Raw genomic sequence first — 20,468 nt, forward strand, 5'->3', positions numbered from 1 at the left:
TCTTTAACCACTGGACCACACAGCCTCATACAAATGCCATCTAATTACATTTTTAAATGTCCGCAATAGTTATGGGTGATCATTACTGATGGAGCCACAGACAGTGGGCTTCTCTAAATTCTCTGAACTAGTATTAAAATGACAACTGGAAAAGGGTCCAAGACAGATGTGTTTAAACAAAGTGGCCACTCTCCCTTGTTAATCTCTGTTGGCAAACACAAGTAAACAATCCTGACTTACGTTCCATCTTCATTGCTGCGATAAAAGACAAGAAATGGGTCAGACTTCCCAAAGAAGTCTTTTTTATCTAGCTTGTTGGCACACATCTGCATGGTGGCGATATCCTGAAAAAACAAACAAACAATAAAAAATAAATATCAAAAGCAAGTCCAAACATGTTCCTGTGTTTACAATGTGCCAACAATATCTGAGAGCGCTGCTGGGTTAGACATGAGGATTGTATGATTCACCAGCATCAATATTTACAGAGGCATTGGAGAGGGAATGACATGATCTTAATATAAATATGCATATATTTTGATAAGCCTCATTTCAATCAATCATCAAGCATCCTGTATTGAGATCATAAACTCACAGAAGATGTATGCAATACCAGCAGTTGAAACTAGTATCTTAACAATTCTGCCCATGTATCCTAACCAATGCCCTTTGCTGTAGTTATCCTGTAACTACATGCATTACCAGTACCCTTTTGACAATTCCTTATTGCTGTGCTGTTCATGCTTGAATTTCTTATACATTAGCTTCATCACAAAAAGTGAAAAACCATGTCCCTCTCCACCATATTGTTCCACACTCCCTTGCTTTCATTTCTGGATAATCCCTTTCTCATTTTACTTTCTGTGACGGGGTACTGCCCCGTCTTTATGATCATGGTTGGGACTGGCAGGGAGGGGGTTAAAATTCCTCCCTGCCAGAAAAACATGTGAGAATGTGGCTGGAGCCCTAATTGACTAATCAGTAATTATTGAATAATTGGGCTCCAGCCACAGGGGATAAAAGCCAGGGGAGAGGCCCTGGCTAGGAGAGAGAGTTGAAGGAGAGTTCTGGAAGGAGAAGAAGTGTGTTTTGTTTGTGCTGTGTTTTCAGTTTGTTTTTCTGTTCCAGTGAAGGCAACGCCCAGCCTGGAAACTTTATTTTGTAAGTTTTGCTTTTTGCTTTGTGTTTGTTTTATGTTTAAACCTTTTTGTTTGGCCCTTGTGCTGGTTTATTTTGTATTGTTGTTTATTAAAAACTTTTATTTTTGAACTCTATACTGTCTCTGAGTCTCAAACTTCGGTCCATCCTGTCACAGTTGGTGTCAGAACGGGATAGCGCCACCTGGAGGCTCAGAGCAGTATTTTTTTTTTTTCTTTCTTTTTTGGGAGTTTTTTTTTTTTTGGAAACTTTATTTAAATGGGGAAAAAGAGCAGACAGCGGCAAAGGCAGGAGATGCAGCAGCCGAAGAAATGTAGGCTGCTGCAACAACAGCCACCCCAGCTGGAGGACCCAGCCAGCCTTTTTCCCTGGTGCTCTTGGTGCGGGAAGGTGGATCACCAGTGGAGGTCCTGTCCAGATGGGCCACCAGCTGACTGGTGTGGGCGCTGTGAGGTGGATGGCCACAACTGGGCAGGATGCCCCCACAATCGGGACCAGGAGCAGCTGCAAACCCCGTCCTCGGCAGCCACCCCACCACTGCCAACATCACCGCCTTCACCACCATCCCAGGAAATATGGGACTGGTTGATGCACCCTGAGGCGGACCTCTTCCACGACCTCCCTATAGTTATCAACACGCTGTGGCGTCGAGATGGGGGGAAGTGGGAAAAGTGGGAGGAACAGCATCACCCGGCGTCCTTCGCAGAGCTTGCCCTGATGGTTGTTAACTACCTGGCGGTAGATATGGGAGATGCACCAGTCATTCCAATAAAGAAGGTGGAGCTGTCGCCCCGAGAGCCAGAGAAGGGGAGGAGCTGCCGTCCCGAGAGCCAGAAGGGGAGGAGCTGCCGTCCCGAGAGCCAGAGAAGGGGAGGAGCTGCCGTCCCGAGAGCCAGAAGGGGAGGAGCTGCCGTCCCGAGAGCCAGAAGGGGAGGAGCTGCCGTCCCGAGAGCCAGAAGGGGAGGAGCTGCCGTCCCGAGAGCCAGAAGGGGAGGAGCTGCCGTCCCGAGAGCCAGAAGGGGAGGAGCTGCCGTCCCGAGAGCCAGAAGGGGAGGAGCTGCCGTCCCGAGAGCCAGAATGGGGGCCGCTGCCGTCGCCCAGAGAGGGGGAGCCCGAATGTCCACAGCCCGAGAGGGAGGAGCCCGAATGTCCACAGCCCGAGAGGGAGGAGCCCGAACGTCCACAGCCCGAGAGGGAGGAGCCCGAACGTCCACAGCCCGAGAGGGAGGAGCCCGAACGTCCACAGCCCGAGGGGGAGGAGCCCAAGCGGGAGGAGTCGGTGCGTCCACGGCCCGAGCGGGAGGAGTCGGTGCGTCCACAGCCCGAGAGGGAGGAGTCGGTGCGTCCACGGCCCGAGAAGGGGAAGCCCACAGGCCTAGGGCTGAAGGGACCTGTAGGGGAAGAATACAGGCTGTTCCCGCCTCCGCCAGCAGAGGGAGACGAGTTGCCGTTCCCGCCTCCGCCAGCAGAGGGAGACGAGTTGCCGTTCCCGCCTCCGCCAGCAGAGGGAGACGAGCTGCCGTTCCCGCCTCCGCCAGCAGAGGGAGACGAGCTGCCGTTCCCGCCTCCGCCAGCAGAGGGAGACGAGCTGCCGTTCCCGCCTCCGCCAGCAGAGGGAGACGAGCTGCCGTTTCCGCCTCCGCCAGCAGAGGGAGACGAGCTGCCGTTCCCGCCTCCCGAGGGTCCGCTGCTGCTGCCGTCGCCTCCCGAGGGTCCGCTGCTGCTGCCGTCGCCTCCCGAGGGTCCGCTGCTGCTGCCGTCGCCTCCCGAGGGTCCGCTGCTGCTGCCGTCGCCTCCCGAGGGTCCGCTGCTGCTGCCGTCGCCTCCCGAGGGTCCGCTGCTGCTGCCGTCGCCTCCCGAGGGTCCGCTGCTGCTGCCGTCGCCTGGGGTTGCCAGGGATCCTGCCTCGCCTGGGGTCGCTACACTATGGCCGGAGCCCCACGGAGGGGAGTTGCTGGCCATGAAGAGGGGGAGGGAGGTCAGGAGACCAGCTCCCCCAGCGGCACTTTCGCGGCAAGATGGTGTGTGGCCGGAGCCCCGGAAGAGGGAGCTGCTGGCCACGAAGAATTGGGTGGTGCCGGACGTCCCACCATGGCCACCCCCATGGACACTGTGCTTCCCCCTCTTCCGGGACTGAGACTGAGGGGGGAGGTGGCCATTTAGGCCATGTTGTGCTTGGCACAAGGGGGGGGGATATGTGACGGGGTACTGCCCCGTCTTTATGATCATGGTTGGGACTGGCAGGGAGGGGGTTAAAATTCCTCCCTGCCAGAAAAACATGTGAGAATGTGGCTGGAGCCCTAATTGACTAATCAGTAATTATTGAATAATTGGGCTCCAGCCACAGGGGATAAAAGCCAGGGGAGAGGCCCTGGCTAGGAGAGAGAGTTGAAGGAGAGTTCTGGAAGGAGAAGAAGAGTGTTTTGTTTGTGCTGTGTTTTCAGTTTGTTTTTCTGTTCCAGTGAAGGCAACGCCCAGCCTGGAAACTTTATTTTGTAAGTTTTGCTTTTTGCTTTGTGTTTGTTTTATGTTTAAACCTTTTTGTTTGGCCCTTGTGCTGGTTTATTTTGTATTTTTGTTTATTAAAAACTTTTATTTTTGAACTCTATACTGTCTCTGAGTCTCAAACCTCGGTCCATCCTGTCACACTTTCACTAATGTCATTTTACTGTCTCACAAAGTGCCAATGACGAGGTCTTGCTATCATATTCTAAGAGTGTGTCAACTACAAAATCTTGTGAAATGTCGCAGCATGTTGTTAAACGGAGGTTGGCTGAACTGCAATGACTCACTTGAGGGTTCATTTTCTGTGGTATGCATCAGGAAACATTGATGCAGGCATAACCCTTAAATGAACTGCACAAAACACATTTAGGAATCACCTTTCTTAAAAAATAATATTTGTATTTATAAGATATTAAGAGTTGACGGCGCTGTTTCTGAAACTGCAACACCCGCAGTCATAAATTCTCCAGCATCTTAATGTTTCTGATTTCCTGTCTGAAAGCTGGTTAAAAACTGCCTTATCTTTGACTATATGAATAATTTAATGTTAAGTGGTGGAAACATCCTTGAACAAAGATGTTAACAGAACAATATAAAGTTGCCGTTTTTACTGAGGCGCAGCAAGAGACGGCAGTGCTCTTTTTAGACTGGCAGTGAAAACGTTAACATACTGCATGCTGTGTCATCCTGCTTAGGCTAAGAGAATGACACACAGTTAAGTATTCTGTTGAGTATACTGGGGACTTCTAGTACATCACAGCCCACTGACAGACATTAGCGATACGAGTACATCATGTAGCTAAAGGTGAAAATGTAAATGTGTTATGCTTTACCTTTCAGTTTAATGAAATTTGTACTTGCCACATATTGCCACGTGTTGGCATATGCGCTGCTTGAATATATCCCAGACTGCCGTAGTATAGTTTTAGACCTCAGTACACTAGGTCATCATTGTTTTTTCATCTCTGGGAAACTGGATCATTAAAACAAAAGGCCTACATTGGGAATCCATTATAATACCACTGTATTACCTCAAAGCCAACCGAAAAGAACCATTAGCAGATCACAGCAATGGCAACACAATGGCTTTGGATCAAATATTGCACAGTGTTCCTAAAGCGATAGCATAGAGTCTGGTACTGCAATGGAACACCAAACGATTCTACCTTACAAAAACATTACTATTGTTGAACCTTTCTACCAATGACTGGCACCACTGTAGCAATCATTGAGCTACCACTACCACTGGTTCAACAGAACCTAAAGAACTGAAGATCATGGCCATCTGCTTTTCATCATCTACTATAACTACCACTTTAGACAATGGAGGTGTGTAATTAAATAGGGCTGTTCATGGCAATTGCAGGGTATTTCATGGCTGTCCTTGTAACGATTCCACCTCAGCCTCTGTACACCAGGGGTTGTTCTTAAATAACTTATTCCTCTTGAAATAGATCCCAACTGAGTCTGATTTTTTCCCTTGTTTCCCTCTGTACACGACTGTTTGACTCAACTGCAGCTAAATGAAAAATAGATATCCTCGCTGGTAAAGCTGAAACACCATTAGAGAACTTTGGAAGTTTGACATCAGCTGCGTTTTTTCAGTTTTTACATGATCATAGCCAGCTACAACCCGCAATTCAAAGCAGGACAAGTTCAGTGGCCAGAATTAATGCATATTTTCATTTCCTGCTCTTTCCAGCACATAAATTATTATTCAGTTTGAGTTTGCATGAAGTCTTCAATTGTAAACTTGGGCTTAGCTGAAGACTGGGACTGAGCCTGAATCCAAATGTATATTTAATAGAGCAGACTTCAGTAAACCCCCAAAAAACAGAGAATTCTAATAATCAATGCAGGACAGTCGTAAGTACCTGCTATAGCCGGAGATCTAAGAAGACAGAAACAGACGATGTACAGTATTTTTCTGTCATGTTTGTCACATGGTGATTTCACAAGCTGAGTGGAAAGTGGACTTAAAGCGAAAGGATAAGACTACTGGTAATTTCACATACCTCTAAAATATAATGAAACCAAAATGATACCAGCTTCTGCCTGTTCTGTTAAGATTCTGGAAGATTTCTTGAATATACCAAGACTGATGTCTATTGCACTGTATGTGTTAGGTATTTCAATAGTTGGAAGAGAAACTCAATGTAATGAATGATCTAACTATAAAAGGCAGCATGTAAAGCCACAAAAAAGAAATACTAAATCAAATGGAGACAACCATTGAGCTTAAAGTCTTTTACGTGGTACTGTTTCTAAAACCTACATATTTTCCAGTAAATTAAGTCATGAAAATATTTTCTGTTCTGTGAATTTAACATGTGTTTTGAGCCAAATATCATGACTTTTGTTTTCTTTGACTTTGATTACAGCCTTGAAAACAATATTCTGCATCTCAGAGAGCTACAAATACAAGTACAGTACACAAATACAAATAAGAAATCTATAACCTTGAATTTAGGTGCTAGTTGGAATTGGAATACTGTGGCTGATCCATCTTAACTTATTTGTCTCTGTGTTCAAACACATGGCTTCCTTTGATAAAAGACCGACAGCTAGTTCAGCTCAAGATATTTCTACAGTATGTGCTCCCATTCCACCATTCAATAGAAGCACTGTTGCAAGGCTGAATGGACTTTCTGCTTTCAACTAGAGCCATTGGCTCGGAAATATTTGCATTTATTTTGGTCAAAAAAAAGCTGCATAATGGAACCAGTGGAATGGCAAAAAACATGACATTGGAAAAGTATTGTCCGCTCCAAGGACTCCACTCCTTGACCTAAGGTTTTAAACTGTTTCTCAATAGAAATATCTTATTTAACTGGGTTTAAACAGTGCTCCTTATTTCCACACTAACACTAGCTGCCGGAGTGCACAGGATGCTGTGAATTTCAATGTAAGTTTGAATGTGCCAAAACAATTTAATAAAAATGTTACTTTATTTAAAGCCTCTGTTACTTGTAGTTTTTTCAGACCATCTTTAAACTTCAAGATGTCGATTAAGTTAATAGCAGTAATTTTGCAGTAGGCATTCTGGCTGTTTTTGCAATTCAGCATTTCAGAATTGTATGCTTTTTACCTAGAAAACAATAGATTTATAATCGCATCCAGAGCATTATTTTGATCCTCGTAACCCGCCAGTACAGGAGCGTACGGCGGGCAGTAGTGTGATTACTGAGCAGCACAGATGAGTGGGCTGGGTTCATGGCTCCCCAAATCTGCCGTTCCTGCAGCTCGTAGGGCTTGGGCAGGGGAAGAGCTGATTTAAGCAATGTGAATAATGTGAATAATGTTAAAGTGTTACAGTAAAAGAAACACATTACTTTAACTCTGCTGTATCCCGTAGTGTCCATATTGCAGCAGTTTTTTGTCAAGATATTCCCGATGGTTTTGATATTTTTTACTTACACATCACAGGTAAACCAACTAGGGAGTTACTTTTTGTTCATCTTTTAACTGGGGAACGTTTGCTAAGAAAAATCGATTTTTGGCATAAAATCAACAATTGCAGTCCTAGCCCAAATACAATCTGCAATAATATTATAATGATATTATATTGCAATGATCCAGGTTCAACCTATATGCCAGGTGGTTGACGGTTAGGCAACTGATTGGTTGGCAGGAACCAGCAACCCAATTCTCCCCCAAAAATGTAACCACTGCACAAAACAGCCAGACTCCCTTGCGGAGAAGTTAGAAAGCCTCTTATATTGCATCACCTAATCTAGGCTGTAGGAGTCAGTCACATACCAACTCTCATAGTGCTTTAACCTTCACAACCCCACACGGAACAATATCCATGTCCATTTGTACATCCATATTCTTCATCATTCTCAGTAGTTGCCACTGGTTTATCAAACAAAAAACACATGGGATCCACGAATAAGCTCAACTGTACAGCTAAGCAGAGTTCTATGATGATGGACTTTGTCTAATGATAAAGACAAGTCTGTCTCATTAACATACAAAAACAATATTCATAACTGCTGTACCTAATTATTCATGACGGTGATGGATAATTAGTCATACAATGTTTCAGAAGTGCAAGTTGTATGCAATTAAATATGCATTATACAAATATCATTTTATTCATGACAAATTCCCATGATCTCTAACCTCTAACAATGTTAATGGAAATTAGCGTGATAGTGTATTAATGCCGTTTTATTAACGTCACCACAAAATTTCAAATTATTAAAGTGTCAGTTTGTTAGAGATCATGGGAATTTGCCATGAATAAAATACATTTGTTTAAATGAGTAAAAAGCTACTCAAATCACTTTGTACTGAGCTTCCATGCCACATATGAGCCTGAAACCTGGTAACCTGGGAAGCTGTAAGGAGTCATTTTTCTTACAATGCCATTTGCTGGTTCTTTTACTTGTTGCTCACATTCCAGCCTCTGCTGAATACTAACAATGCAGCCGTAGTAATATCTGTGTTAGCCAAGGCTTTAAAATACTCTTACCCTTTATTGGCACTGGCAAAATTATCACTAGGCCTCTTACCCTTGTTCTTAAATTTTTTTGTTCTTTGTTTTGTTCTAGTTTTTCCTTAAAAGGAAAGTTTCATTGGAGCTTTTTAAGACTTATTATAAATGTACAACACATCCGTTTGAAAACGCTAATAAAATGCCTGCAATGCGGGCTGGCCTTTGCTCATTCCAGCTATGTGTGTGTTCGGACTGCTGTGCTGTAGGTCCCTGTCATGCTAGGTACCAGGGCTCTCAGGTTGAACGCAAAATAACATTGCAGTGCAGTGGAAACACAGAGTGCTCCATAAAAAGGCAGCAGTCACATTTTTATTTTGTTTCTAAAGCCTGAATGGACACTTAAACTGTGACCAAATCAATTCCGCCCCAATATCCCCCGCACCCTCCACACAGATATTATATCAGTATCATCATTCCATTCCAAAAGCAAATAAAATAGCTAATGCATAATGTTAACACAGTGCTATGAGTTTTCTACTTTTGATCTGAATGTTGCATGTTCGGAGTCTGCCCCTTTGCGTTTGATTGAAGCTGTTATAAGAGTCACTGCATGGATTCATTTAGGACTCCCATTACAAAGCTATCGTAGTTCTTCCTGTGAGCTTTTATTGTAAGTTACCTGAACAAGGGTGTGATCTGATTAATCTCACACTAAAAGCTGTAAAACTGCTACTGTATGTCTCAAAATGCTAATTAATAAGTCTTAAATATACAGCTGTGGCCAAAAGTTTGCATCACCCTATAGAATTAACTCATTTTGCTTCGAATGAAACCTGCTGAATAATGTTACGTTAACATATTGAATTACATATCGCTTTTCAGTTTTCATATGCTTAATGAAAAACAGACAAAAATGAAAAATGTGACACTTCGAAATCTAACATGAAATACTGTACTACTATTATGGCTTCCGGTAGACTTTTGCGATATCATTTTGTAGTTTCTTTGATTACATGATGTAAATTATGTTCACGTAGGGTTTTTTAATTTTTTTTTTTTATTATTATTATTAATTATGTCTCAATCTTAAAATTCTCGGTGATGCAAAACTTTTGGCCATAGCTGCAGACTGCACTTTACCTTATGACTGAATCCACCCAATACGCAAACACAGTCCAGATCTTAGCAGAAGCTATATTTTCTTGTCATGTCCAGCTGAATGGTCCCCCCATTGTTTGCATTTCCCACACATTTCCTGCTTCCCAGGGTCCCTGCTAATGTGACTCTGTTACACACCCCAGATAAACAATAACGTGTACACTATATTGATTGCTGTCTGAAAAAGAGCACCCTGCTGGCTCTCAGAAAAACAGCAGAGTTTAAAAATAGAAAGAGACACACACAACAGCCACCAATGCATGGCTTGGAAAATGTTACTGTAAAGAAAACAATTTAGCACAGGGTACAAAAAACAATCAATATGTTAAGTACATAGCACTTACAAAATAATGACAGACACATACATTATAGTAAACGTGTATTTGATTTTTCCAAGCTGAAAAGATTGTAGTTATAGCTTGCTAGTCTTTCCCGCAACCACACCCCAAAATACTGAGCATTCCAAGTTGTTGTAAAGAAAATAGATGGCAGAAATTTTGTATTTTTTTCCCAGAAGCTGCTCCTTCAAGCTCTGTCAATAATTATTCGCTGTTTCCTTCATGATCGGAAGCAGAAGCCCTGAAATATGAACAAATGCTCTTCTACGTACAATAATAAAACCATTAAAGAATCAAATACGCCTTTACCAAAATGTATGCATCTTTTATATCGTTTCAAATATGAGCTCTATGTAGTGATGATATGTGTGTTTATTTAAACCCTATGGCATAAACCAGGGGTGTCAAACTCAGTTCCTGGAGGGCCGCAGTGTCTCCTGGCTTTCGTTCCACACGAGCTCTCAATTACTTAATTGGTCTAATTATTTGATTAACTGGATACCATTTAACACTTCTCTTCAGACCTCAAAATGTTTCACAGGTAGTGTACCTTGAATCAAGTGCATTTTTAAAACCATCAGCTGTAAAAGACCTTGAAAAATATTAAATATGTCCCTCGAGGACTGGAGTTTGACACCCCTGCATAAACAATGCATAGATATAGCCATTTTATGTGTATGAGAACAACGTACATGTATTTGAAGGCAATGTAGTGCTGCTGTATCAGTACTGATGCTTTAGATTATCATTTTTTTAATTGGTTCCACTTGCAAATAAGTACCTGTTAATGACTGACAAAGTACTCAATAGCCTACATATCCAAGCCAAGTTGATAACACAGCCCAGATGTCAATACCATGAACAATTAGGTCACTCACTTTTAAACTGATTGATATTACATTTGTAAATATTGTTTTGTTTTTAAATGTGTCACCAATGGCGTGGGTTATTAAAACAATTAAAACTATTATTAACTATTATGGAAGAACCAGAACAAGAACAGATGGGCTTTGCAAAGAAGCATACCGCAGGCTATCATACATCTTGTGTTCCCTACGTAGCCACATGCGTTCCATCAAATTAAAGATATGCTGGGGATATGCTGAAAATGGTAATTGCATTAAGAGCTCTTTCACTGCTGAACATCTGCACCATATATTTGTGATCATACGGTGTGCAAAATATGCACAAATAAAGAAACACTGTAAGCTATCAAGGAAAAGGAGCAAATGGAATATAGGTGATGTCTGGCTTGTGAGTAATAATTAAAATAACTGTGAGTACATCTGTTTAGGTCTGATGATGTATAGATTTTACAGATAACTTTGATTTCACTGGCTGAATGTATCCTTTTCACACTGACATTAACCATTACTCTTCAAAACAGATGCTTGATAACGTTTGACATGACAGTTGCATTTACTGCTACAGTCATAATAAATGCACAATACAATTTTCAAAAACCTATTACAAACTTAATTCCATCTTTATAACACCATGCTTGTATAGCTTCATTTGCATGGGACTGAATACAAACTTAGAAACCATTGTGACAATTGCCTGTAAAATGTTTATTTTATTTTTTATATAAACACTGAGCACAGCATAGTTGAAGGCGTGGGATCTATCAGTACAACTTGTTCCTTGTCGTGGTTTATTGGTAATACATGTTAAGGCTTGTTTTTTTATTACCTAATGAACAATTTGTTTTTTTAAAATTGTTTTTTTATTACCTAATGAACAATTTGACATCAAGCAGAGGACTGTTTGGGTTAGGAAAGATACCTCAGTTCCACTAAAAAATACAATGACTGCAAAGAACAGCCTTCTTCTTTCCATTCAAATCATGTGACAATATGACCTTTCAGCCTCGCTAGCCCCACCTACTCTGCTGACATCATACATGTAAACTAGGACAGGCTGGCAGAGTTGATAGGTCATATTGTCCCGTGATGTGAATGGAATGAGGAAGACTGTTGAGTCCCACCACTTAGGATTTTCTAGAGAAGCTCAAAGCAACTCAAAACTGGGTAATTGCAGATTTACAGAAAACGATAACTCAAGTTCCTTATTTAAATGAATGTAGAAATGAAGCAAAGTAACTGTTGAAAACAAATGCAATCAACAACAGCTCTAAACTCTATTTAAAATCCAAGGAACGCAATCAGCAAGTGCAGGTATGAAGCTGAACTTCACATGGTATTGTGCTATTTATAGATGAGGGCTTATTGAATGACAACATTAGTCAGGCTGCCATCTGCGTAACCAAGGCAACAGCACACACACAGGATAAAAAGAAATAGAAAAACAAAAAAAGCTTACTGTTGAGTTTTACAGTTATTATTAAGACAAAGTTATTATCACTCTTTGTGGAATAAAATACACTTTCACAATTTCCATAGGTGTTAGTTATATATGTGGCCTTTCTTTAAAGCTTCACTTTCATTTCATGGTACAAGAATAGGAAAACGAACTGGAAACACCTGACACATTATTGTCCTCTCCTCCACAGTGCTGAGTTTTTACTATGACCTCAGTATGCCAGTACGGCTGTAAAAATATCAATGTCCTGGACGAAAGGAAAATAATCTTCCAATTGGCTTTTAAAACACTCAGGGGTAGATGTACTAAAATGGGCCAGTCGCAGCGCAAACACAACACAATCTGCATTTCCGTTGCGACAGTTCGCAAAGTATACATTTTGTCGTATGTACTAAGAGAAAATATGTTAATGAAAAGAGACTAATTTAAATATTTGTTGCGTCCTCTTAGCGAGATCTCATTTTTTCAACTAAATAAATAAAGGCAGTTTAATCCCATCAGATTCTAGTGGGGCCCCCACCTTCACTCCCAAATAAAAAATGGGTTTCTATCAAAAAGCTTTTTATAATCCTACAGTAGCACCTCGGTAAGCAGGACATGTTTGGGCTTAAAAACATTCAATAAAATCGCACACACATACGTTTATAGTGCTAAAATAAATCATGCTGCTGCATTGTACACATTGGTGTACTATGCGAATAAAAGATTATTTTAAATTGAAACCAAATCAAAGACAGTAATGTGGGTACGAAATACCCTTTCTCTTCTTATCCTACAAATCACTCATTCTTGCTGAATACAATGTCACCTTGTTGCAATCACAGCAGCTATGGTTAGGGGATAGTGTTTTTCATACTGCCTTTTAAGGTTTGCTAATTGCGATGTTTGAAACGTGCGTTCAAAAGTTCTTAACAAATTGATGCAACTGTAAGTTTGCAATTGCCCACAGCTAGTCTCATTATAATATTTGAGAACCCTAATTTGCATAATCTCCACCCCATGTTTGTAAATTTATGCAGGAACGCCCATAATTACATATTCATCTAAGGCTGAACCGCAAAGAAAAATGGCTGCCGCAAAGCATTCCCTAAAAAGTCGCTAACAGCATTGTGCTTGTTTAGTACATTTTACCCTAGACTTCCGACTTATCTGCAACTGGTTTGTGACAGCAGCAACATAGTACATCTAGCCCTCAGTGTTTAAGTTAATTGCAACCGTTACTCAATTGTTAACGTGAGAGAGGACAGCTTTTCTTGTTTTGAAATAACTAGTCAACCTGGAGTGAGTACCATGCAAAAGAAAATTCGTACCTACATTCACAGTCCTGAATGTTCAATAACGGCTTGTATAATTATAACCTCAAGCTTATGTAGGTCAGCATTTCCTAGGTCTCTCAAGAACTTGTGCTAAAGAATGTTTTTTTTTTTTTTTTTTTACCAGGCTTTGTCATAATTAACTTACATACAAACTTACAAAAACCTCAACTATTACTGTTCATCTGTGATACATTTCAGTTTTAAGTAATAATATCAAAAAGTGATAAAGCAATAGTAATATAAAACTAGCAAGAAATTGTATTCCTCTTTGAAAAATTACCACTGCACTTGCTTCAAAATAGGGCTGGAACCTGTGTATTGCTATTCTAATAAATGTAATACGTTAAACTACATTTTAAATACAGTTCAGTTACTGCAGCCCACGACTTTCAAAGTCATCAGTTTGCAGGGTGTAGGTGGTGTGGTGGGCTAATTCACTGGCCTTTCATGGCTCCCTCTTTGGGAGGCCCGGGGCTAGTTTCACAAGCACTTCTAGCTCTTAATGTAATACCTTTTTATAGAATTAAATAGGATTTAGCAGCATACTGCTACCTACAGTAGTTGTCATTTTGGAACTGTTCCAGCTCAGGCCACAAGTGAAATGAGTTTAGAGTTATGCTCATGTTTCAAGATTGATGCTGTTTTGTATCTTTAACAGACTGAATTAGTATAACTTAAGGGGAATGGGCGTGATGTTAGCGTGCTGAACTTCAGAATAAGAAGTTGTTTTAATTGTGAGTTCAATACAAAGCTTCCAGTAACACTTGTTAGATTAAGACACTGGTCAGTGTTATTTGTGTTGGACTGTCACAACATTTAGTGTTCTCTGTGTGTATTTGTTGCACCTTAAAAAATTATAATACTGACATCTGTTTATTCTTTTCTTCAAGTTGCAGCTTTATTAAGTAGATTCAGGTCGTTTTTAAAAGGTCCTCAAAGTGAATTCAAACAGCAGATTACTGTTTAATCTCCAAGCTGCCTGTAGAGCACTGTCCCTTTCAGCACCTTCCGAACCGCTTGCCACTCTGACCTCAGCCCCCCTAAGATTTTACTTCCTGTTGTTCTTAAAGGGAGAGTACTCCACTGAGCTTTTAAACTGACATATCCTCTCTAAATGAAGGGACATTTTCAACACAACTTAATATTGGAAGGAAAAAGAAAACAGCTCATGCTACATGCCAGCTCTGTGGCCCACTGGCCTTCACTCTTCCTAAAATACGCATGCGCCAATGTGCGATTTATGAAATTACATTCTATAATGGCTCAGTTAAATTATTCCTACATTAATCAGACACAACGCTGCAGGAAACAGCTGAAAGTACAAAGCAGAAGAAGTGTGCTGGTACTAACCCGACAGTTGCTCAGCTCTTCAGCAGAGAAGATAATGATCCCACATTTCTTTCCAGGTATCCCACTAGGGATGAAAAAGAAACAGCAAGATATTAGAGAGACAGAAACGCAGCCATTCATCATACCAGAGCCATGCTACTGCTTTATAGAGAGACCCAGGCATGATGACAGATTGAGGCCCAAGGCCAATCCTGCAAGCTGCACAGGCCATTACAAGCTGCCTGTTATACCCTGGCAGGTCGAGACCACCATTTTCACTCCTTGTTAAGGAAGATGAGAAGGTGGGATGAAGTTTAGATTTGATAGGAATCCTGACAGTGCTTTCTTTTCTCACTCCTGCATTCATTTGCATTGCAAACGAGGCTGGAAAAGTACATCGCTGCCATTCTTTTTTTTTTTAAACAGCATTCCAATTTCATAAACAAAGCCTTTTTTTGTAATAACCAGGTCATTTAAATATCATTCAAACCCTATTTGAAGGATATACAAATTGTCTGAGAGAATGAAAATCATTTCAACAGTATAAGACTTCTATACTGTCACAGTTGTTTAATTCCTCTGAGAACATTTGCCATTGCCTTTGCGCTTACTTCAAAGTCTTAAGTGTGAAGAGTACAGCTTATACATGACTAAACTTACTTGTAGCACATCATTTTTCTAAGTAAAAAATGCATTTCTTCAGCTCACATTGGGCAGCCAATCTCAAGTCTATGGATAAAGAGCCAACCCATACAAGGAGGAGATGGGACTAGTGCTTTATAGATTACACAATAAAGAAGTAAATAAAAATACACATTAGGTATATGGGATTGAGATTCTTGTTAAATAAACATTAAAGTACTGTCTGTCACTTTCTGAAATTTTCCTTTTCCTCCAAGAACAAATATAAATATGAGTAAGATGAAATGGCTCTTCTGTACACCCCTTTTAAAGTTAACTACTGGGATCCCTCTCAAAATGTTCACATTGGTCATGTTTTATTCAGTGGGATTTCAATTATGCATTGTTTAGGCAGAGCTTTCCTAATTGCAAACCAAACTCCTAATGGCAATAAATGCAAAAAATCTATTACAAAATGTGTTCGGGTTCAGTCCTATCCTGCATAGGTTAATACAGTCTTCTAAAAGGAATTTTGTGCATGTAAAAGTGCTTCACAAACAGGGCTACTGCAATGGACAGTTCTTGTCATTTAAGTTGTGGGAAGTCTATAGCCTTCTTTTAAAGATATGAAATTTCCCTGCAAGACAAATTTAATTCCACAGCTTAAAGAGTACCGAATACAGCGTTATATGTCCCCACGTGTTGCTACAACTGTTTAAATAACATACCTGTAATTTCTCTTTTCATTGTTAACATCCTTTCAACAACTTTTTACACTTATAACTTTAAAGTCTGTTTCAAAGCTCTTTTCAAAATGGCCACTCTAGTGTACTGGGGTTTGAGATCTGTCCTCTAAATCACTGCAGGAAGAGCGATTTAAAAAAAACAAAACAACAACAAGTGCTGTGGCTTTTCTGTTCCGTATTACATCATGGATCATTATTGCTGTGTTTGACAATATGGTCAATAATCTGAAACTATCACTAGAGTGGACATTTTGAAAATAACTTGAAACAGACTTTAAAGTTATACTTGTAAAACGTTATGAGGATGTTAACAAAGAAAATAAATTACAGGTACGTTATTTAAACAGTTGTAGCAACACCTGGGGATGAAGAGCAACTGATGGCTCAAGTGATGGACTACAGTCGTAAACCTGTTTTGACAATGGTAAGAATTAGTTTAAGTCGAGCGTGTAGTGATGTATTTCCTGACAGATTTGTTCAGCCCACTTGAGATACAGCAGGGATAATGAAGTATATTGGAAACTGCCTAGGGTAGTGGATAGAAGCAGAGATTTTTGATGAAAAATGATCCACACACCTTGCAACTGATACAGTAGGTATCAGTTCATCAAGCTAAATGTACATGCATTTCATTACCAAAAGACTTCACAAAAAGCCTGCACTCTTAAAAACCAAAGTCAAATGGAAAATTCATACATGTAAATTAATTAATGGTGTTGATCATAATTTGGAAAGCACTCATTACAGACAATTATTGAAAAATCCAATAACAGAATACATTTTAAAAACTATACAATACTTTATTTTAGTAATTAGTAACTTCAAATCAATATGATCTTGTCTATGAATGGCACTGTTTATTAATTCTAGCACCAAGAGTTTAGATATTATTCAATATAGATATTTCAGGACAGACAGATACAACATATGTTGTTAGAAATCACATTGCTTTTCAGAACACAAAAGACTTAACGTTTGCCTAGTTTTATTCCAAAGTTTATTTTTAGTACTACCGAGAAGTGTTATTATGCATAGTATAGCAGAGAAATGGGTGGATTCTTTTGCCTTATTTTGGGGAATTTTAACCTGAGATTATCTTGTGACCCTGTGGTTCTAAGGTTCTACATTGTCTTTTTTTCCCATTCCATCAAAGTGGTATAAACCCACTGATTGCCAGCAGGAACAATCCTGCTGAGTCCATTTGCCTGTTTGAGAATAAGATAAAACATTCATGCTGATAGAAGCCCAGAGATATGGCAGCATGAATTCGTTTCCCGATTCGGAATCATGGACATTATAGAGATTGTTTTAATAGACAGATTCCAGAATTAGATAATGGTCTAAAAGCTGCAGTGGGCAACATGTTTTAAAAATTCACTAGGATGTGATGACTGAAACAGAAAATAATGTACACAGTGCATCCAAACACCAAGAAGAATACATTATTTAAGATATCACACCAAGGTGCTCTTTAAGTGCTGAGCTACCAAAAAAACAGGGCCATTTTCAGGGCCAATACCGTGCACCCCCACCAAGATACAAACAATGGTATGGCTAGGAGGGCCAATACTGTGCACCCCCACCGAGATACAAACAATGGTATGACTAGGGGTGGTGTTGTTCCTTCAGCAGGGCTGTGGCTTATACAAAGTCATACAAAACATTTGAAAAAAGGCTATACAAAACACTGATCAAAACTAAACTACAATACAGGTGACCATGGTTGGCCTTGTGTGCTTTTCTCTATATAAATTAGAGTTTGTTTTTAGAGACATAATGGTGTGATTGCTCAACTGCTTTCATTTGAAGCCAATTTAATTGACTAACAGTAATGTGTTGCCACTGTGAGAAGCTCATTTTAACAGAATACTACTAATTGCAATTGGAATTGAAAAACAGGAATTGACCCCTTAAGTCTGACTACATTCCGCACATGGTATGACAGAGCTGGGGTTTTTTAACCCTGTCTGCCAATTTTAACAAAAACTTTATTTACAAAAACATTCAAAACAAATTTGGCAAACATGATTTAATTAATCAAAACAGCCTTAAAAAAAATAAAATAATCCATAACAAAACATTCCTTAAAATAGTCTCTGATAGACCCCATTCACAAAGCTTTACAGGCTATTTTAAGGAATGTTTTGTTAAGAACTGTTTTTAAATTAAGACAATTTTAAATTAAGTTTATTTTTTTCCTAGTAAAATGTTTATAAACACCAGGCCTTAAAATAGTGTCCAATATTTCATTATGTTTTTACTTTTTTTTTTTTATCTTCTGGAAATGCCACTTAACTGCAAAAGAAATGCAATTGATTTCGAAGATAAAAACAGTGCTTTAGGATGTAACTACATGTAGATAATAAATGTGATGTACTACTGTTTACTGTAAGTACTGCAATATGAAGAAAATGTATGGTAAATGTATGGTATCAATAGGTAATGATGTCTAACGAACACAAACAACAAAGATTTGAAGAGTTCTGTGTTTTCCACTGTGATAGTTTTCCATTACTTATAACTGCCACAATACAGGCCGTCAAATCTGTAGAGGAAATCCTTAAAGCTGACTGCCTGCATGTCAAATTCAGCTCTGAAATCCATTTAACTTTTCCATTTCCCTTCTCTTCCATCAGACATCATGCACAAAAAAAATGTTGAAAGAACTGGAATAGCAAGTCAAGTATGAAAAAGACAACAAAAGAAAAACCCGCCATATCAAAGTCAATAGGGTGTAAAAAAATACAGCGCAGACAGGCTCCGATACATTACATCCAGGCTAGTTAGGTGATGAAATCTGCTGAAATCCCAGTTCTGCACAATGACCCATGCAGAAGAACCTGCTATAAACATTTCTGAAAGTCTGCCAGACCTTCTGAAACTGACTTGAAACAGGGAAATGCAGCTTTTATGGTATCCAGAATACCATTTACATTGCAAAATGACCAGGGGCAGGCTGTTTACACAGGAATATGCTCCATGTTTGTCTAACCCCTATATCTTTGAAAATCTGAGCTTCATGTACAGGATTACAAAAGCTAGACCTTCTCAGAATACAGTACATATACAAATCACTAAAGCTTTAATGAACCTGGTAACTGCCGGAGTTAAACAGACAAGCCTGTCTGTCCTTTCCACTGATGGAGCCTGTCTCTTTTACAAAGAAAGCCAGGGTTCAATCTTTTTTACACTCTCCTATATCATGTGTACTTTACCCCTGATTAGCTGCATTGCTGTTCATTCTTTTTGGATTTGGCTCCCACACTCTTACACTTTCAGCATGGTTGGTGACAGGATGAGAATCAGCATGTGGATAAGTCATAAACTGATATCTCTTTTCACTGTGTAGCAAAGCAGGCACGGAGACCAGGGTTCAATCTCTGTAACTACCTCCTTTATTATGTTTAGCATTTAATAGGTTTTAACCAATAAACTGATAAATCACTCCCAAAACAAAACAATAAAATGAAACAGGTGTCCATCCTATAAACTTGTAAAGAACGTGGATCTTTAACTGTATTTTGTTGCAATAGAGGAACACTGCACACTCTGATTCCTATCCATGCTGTTTTTTATTAATTTATTTATAGCATTTTCTGGATGCTTCACAACATCAAAACTTCAGAAGAGTGCTTTTGGGCAACACCAGTAAACAAATTTAAATAAAAGCTGTGCTAAACCCTGATTTGTTGCCATCTGCAAAAAGCCTGAATATTGTGTTTGTTTGTGAATATGTAAATGAGTTGGCTGTCTCTCTCTCTCTCTCTCTCTCTCTCTCTCTCTCTCTCTCTCTCTCTCTCTCTCTCTCTCTCTCTCTCTCTCTCTCTCTCTCTCTCTCTCTCTCTCTCTCTCTCTCTCTCTCTCTCTCTCTCTCTCTCTCTCTTAGGGGCACTGAAGAGTCCCTGGGTCTCAGCTGAAATTAATTTGCTTTGGCTTACAGCCACAGGGATTTTCCTGACAGACAGCAGGAAGGAACGGACAGACATGGAAATCAATAGTTTCTTCTTTCTCATCGTTTTTTTGCTTGGTAGTCACGATAAAAACCAAATAACCTTACAACATAGCATAATAACTAAAAGAAAAAGAACTGCTGTGTATGATGTTTCTCATATGTTCATTACAATCATAGAAGCAACCTGCATATACAGTTTTTGCCAATCCAGTTTTCATTAGATAAACCTGAGAAAGTACCTCATCTTCACACAGTGTCACCACACGGAATGGTATGCCAGTTAAAGATGAATTCTGAATTGCAATATCCACGTTGTTTAGACAATTGGGGTCCATTTTGTATTTTTGTTTGACAAAATATATTACCAAAATGTCCAAAATATTTACTTTTTATTTTTATTTTTTGCATCTATTTAATGGGATGGGTGCAACATTGAATTTTTTATAGGTCAGGGCATAAAAAGGAGTTCCTTTAAAACCCATTTCTTATTCCTTCACCACTTATCCCCAACACATGCTTTCTAAACCGTGGATTCCCAAGACACAGTAATTTGGAAGGAAGCTATCAATCGATATGTAGTGT

General features: G+C 39.8%; 1 protein-coding gene across 1 annotated transcript in view; it reads right to left on the minus strand.

The window, feature by feature from the left end:
• Window positions 1–20,468, minus strand: part of LOC117411965 (copine-9-like) — a 112,206-nt gene that overhangs the window by 41,343 nt on the left and 50,395 nt on the right. The window contains exons 8-9 of the mRNA XM_034019857.3: window positions 14,589–14,652; window positions 241–344 (exon numbers count right to left, since the gene is read on the minus strand). Of these exons, the coding sequence (XP_033875748.1) occupies window positions 241–344; window positions 14,589–14,652 (168 nt within the window). The remainder of the gene's footprint in view (window positions 1–240; window positions 345–14,588; window positions 14,653–20,468) is intronic.

Source organism: Acipenser ruthenus, chromosome 16 (genome assembly GCF_902713425.1).
Source record: "Acipenser ruthenus chromosome 16, fAciRut3.2 maternal haplotype, whole genome shotgun sequence".
Taxonomy (NCBI): domain Eukaryota; kingdom Metazoa; phylum Chordata; class Actinopteri; order Acipenseriformes; family Acipenseridae; genus Acipenser; species Acipenser ruthenus.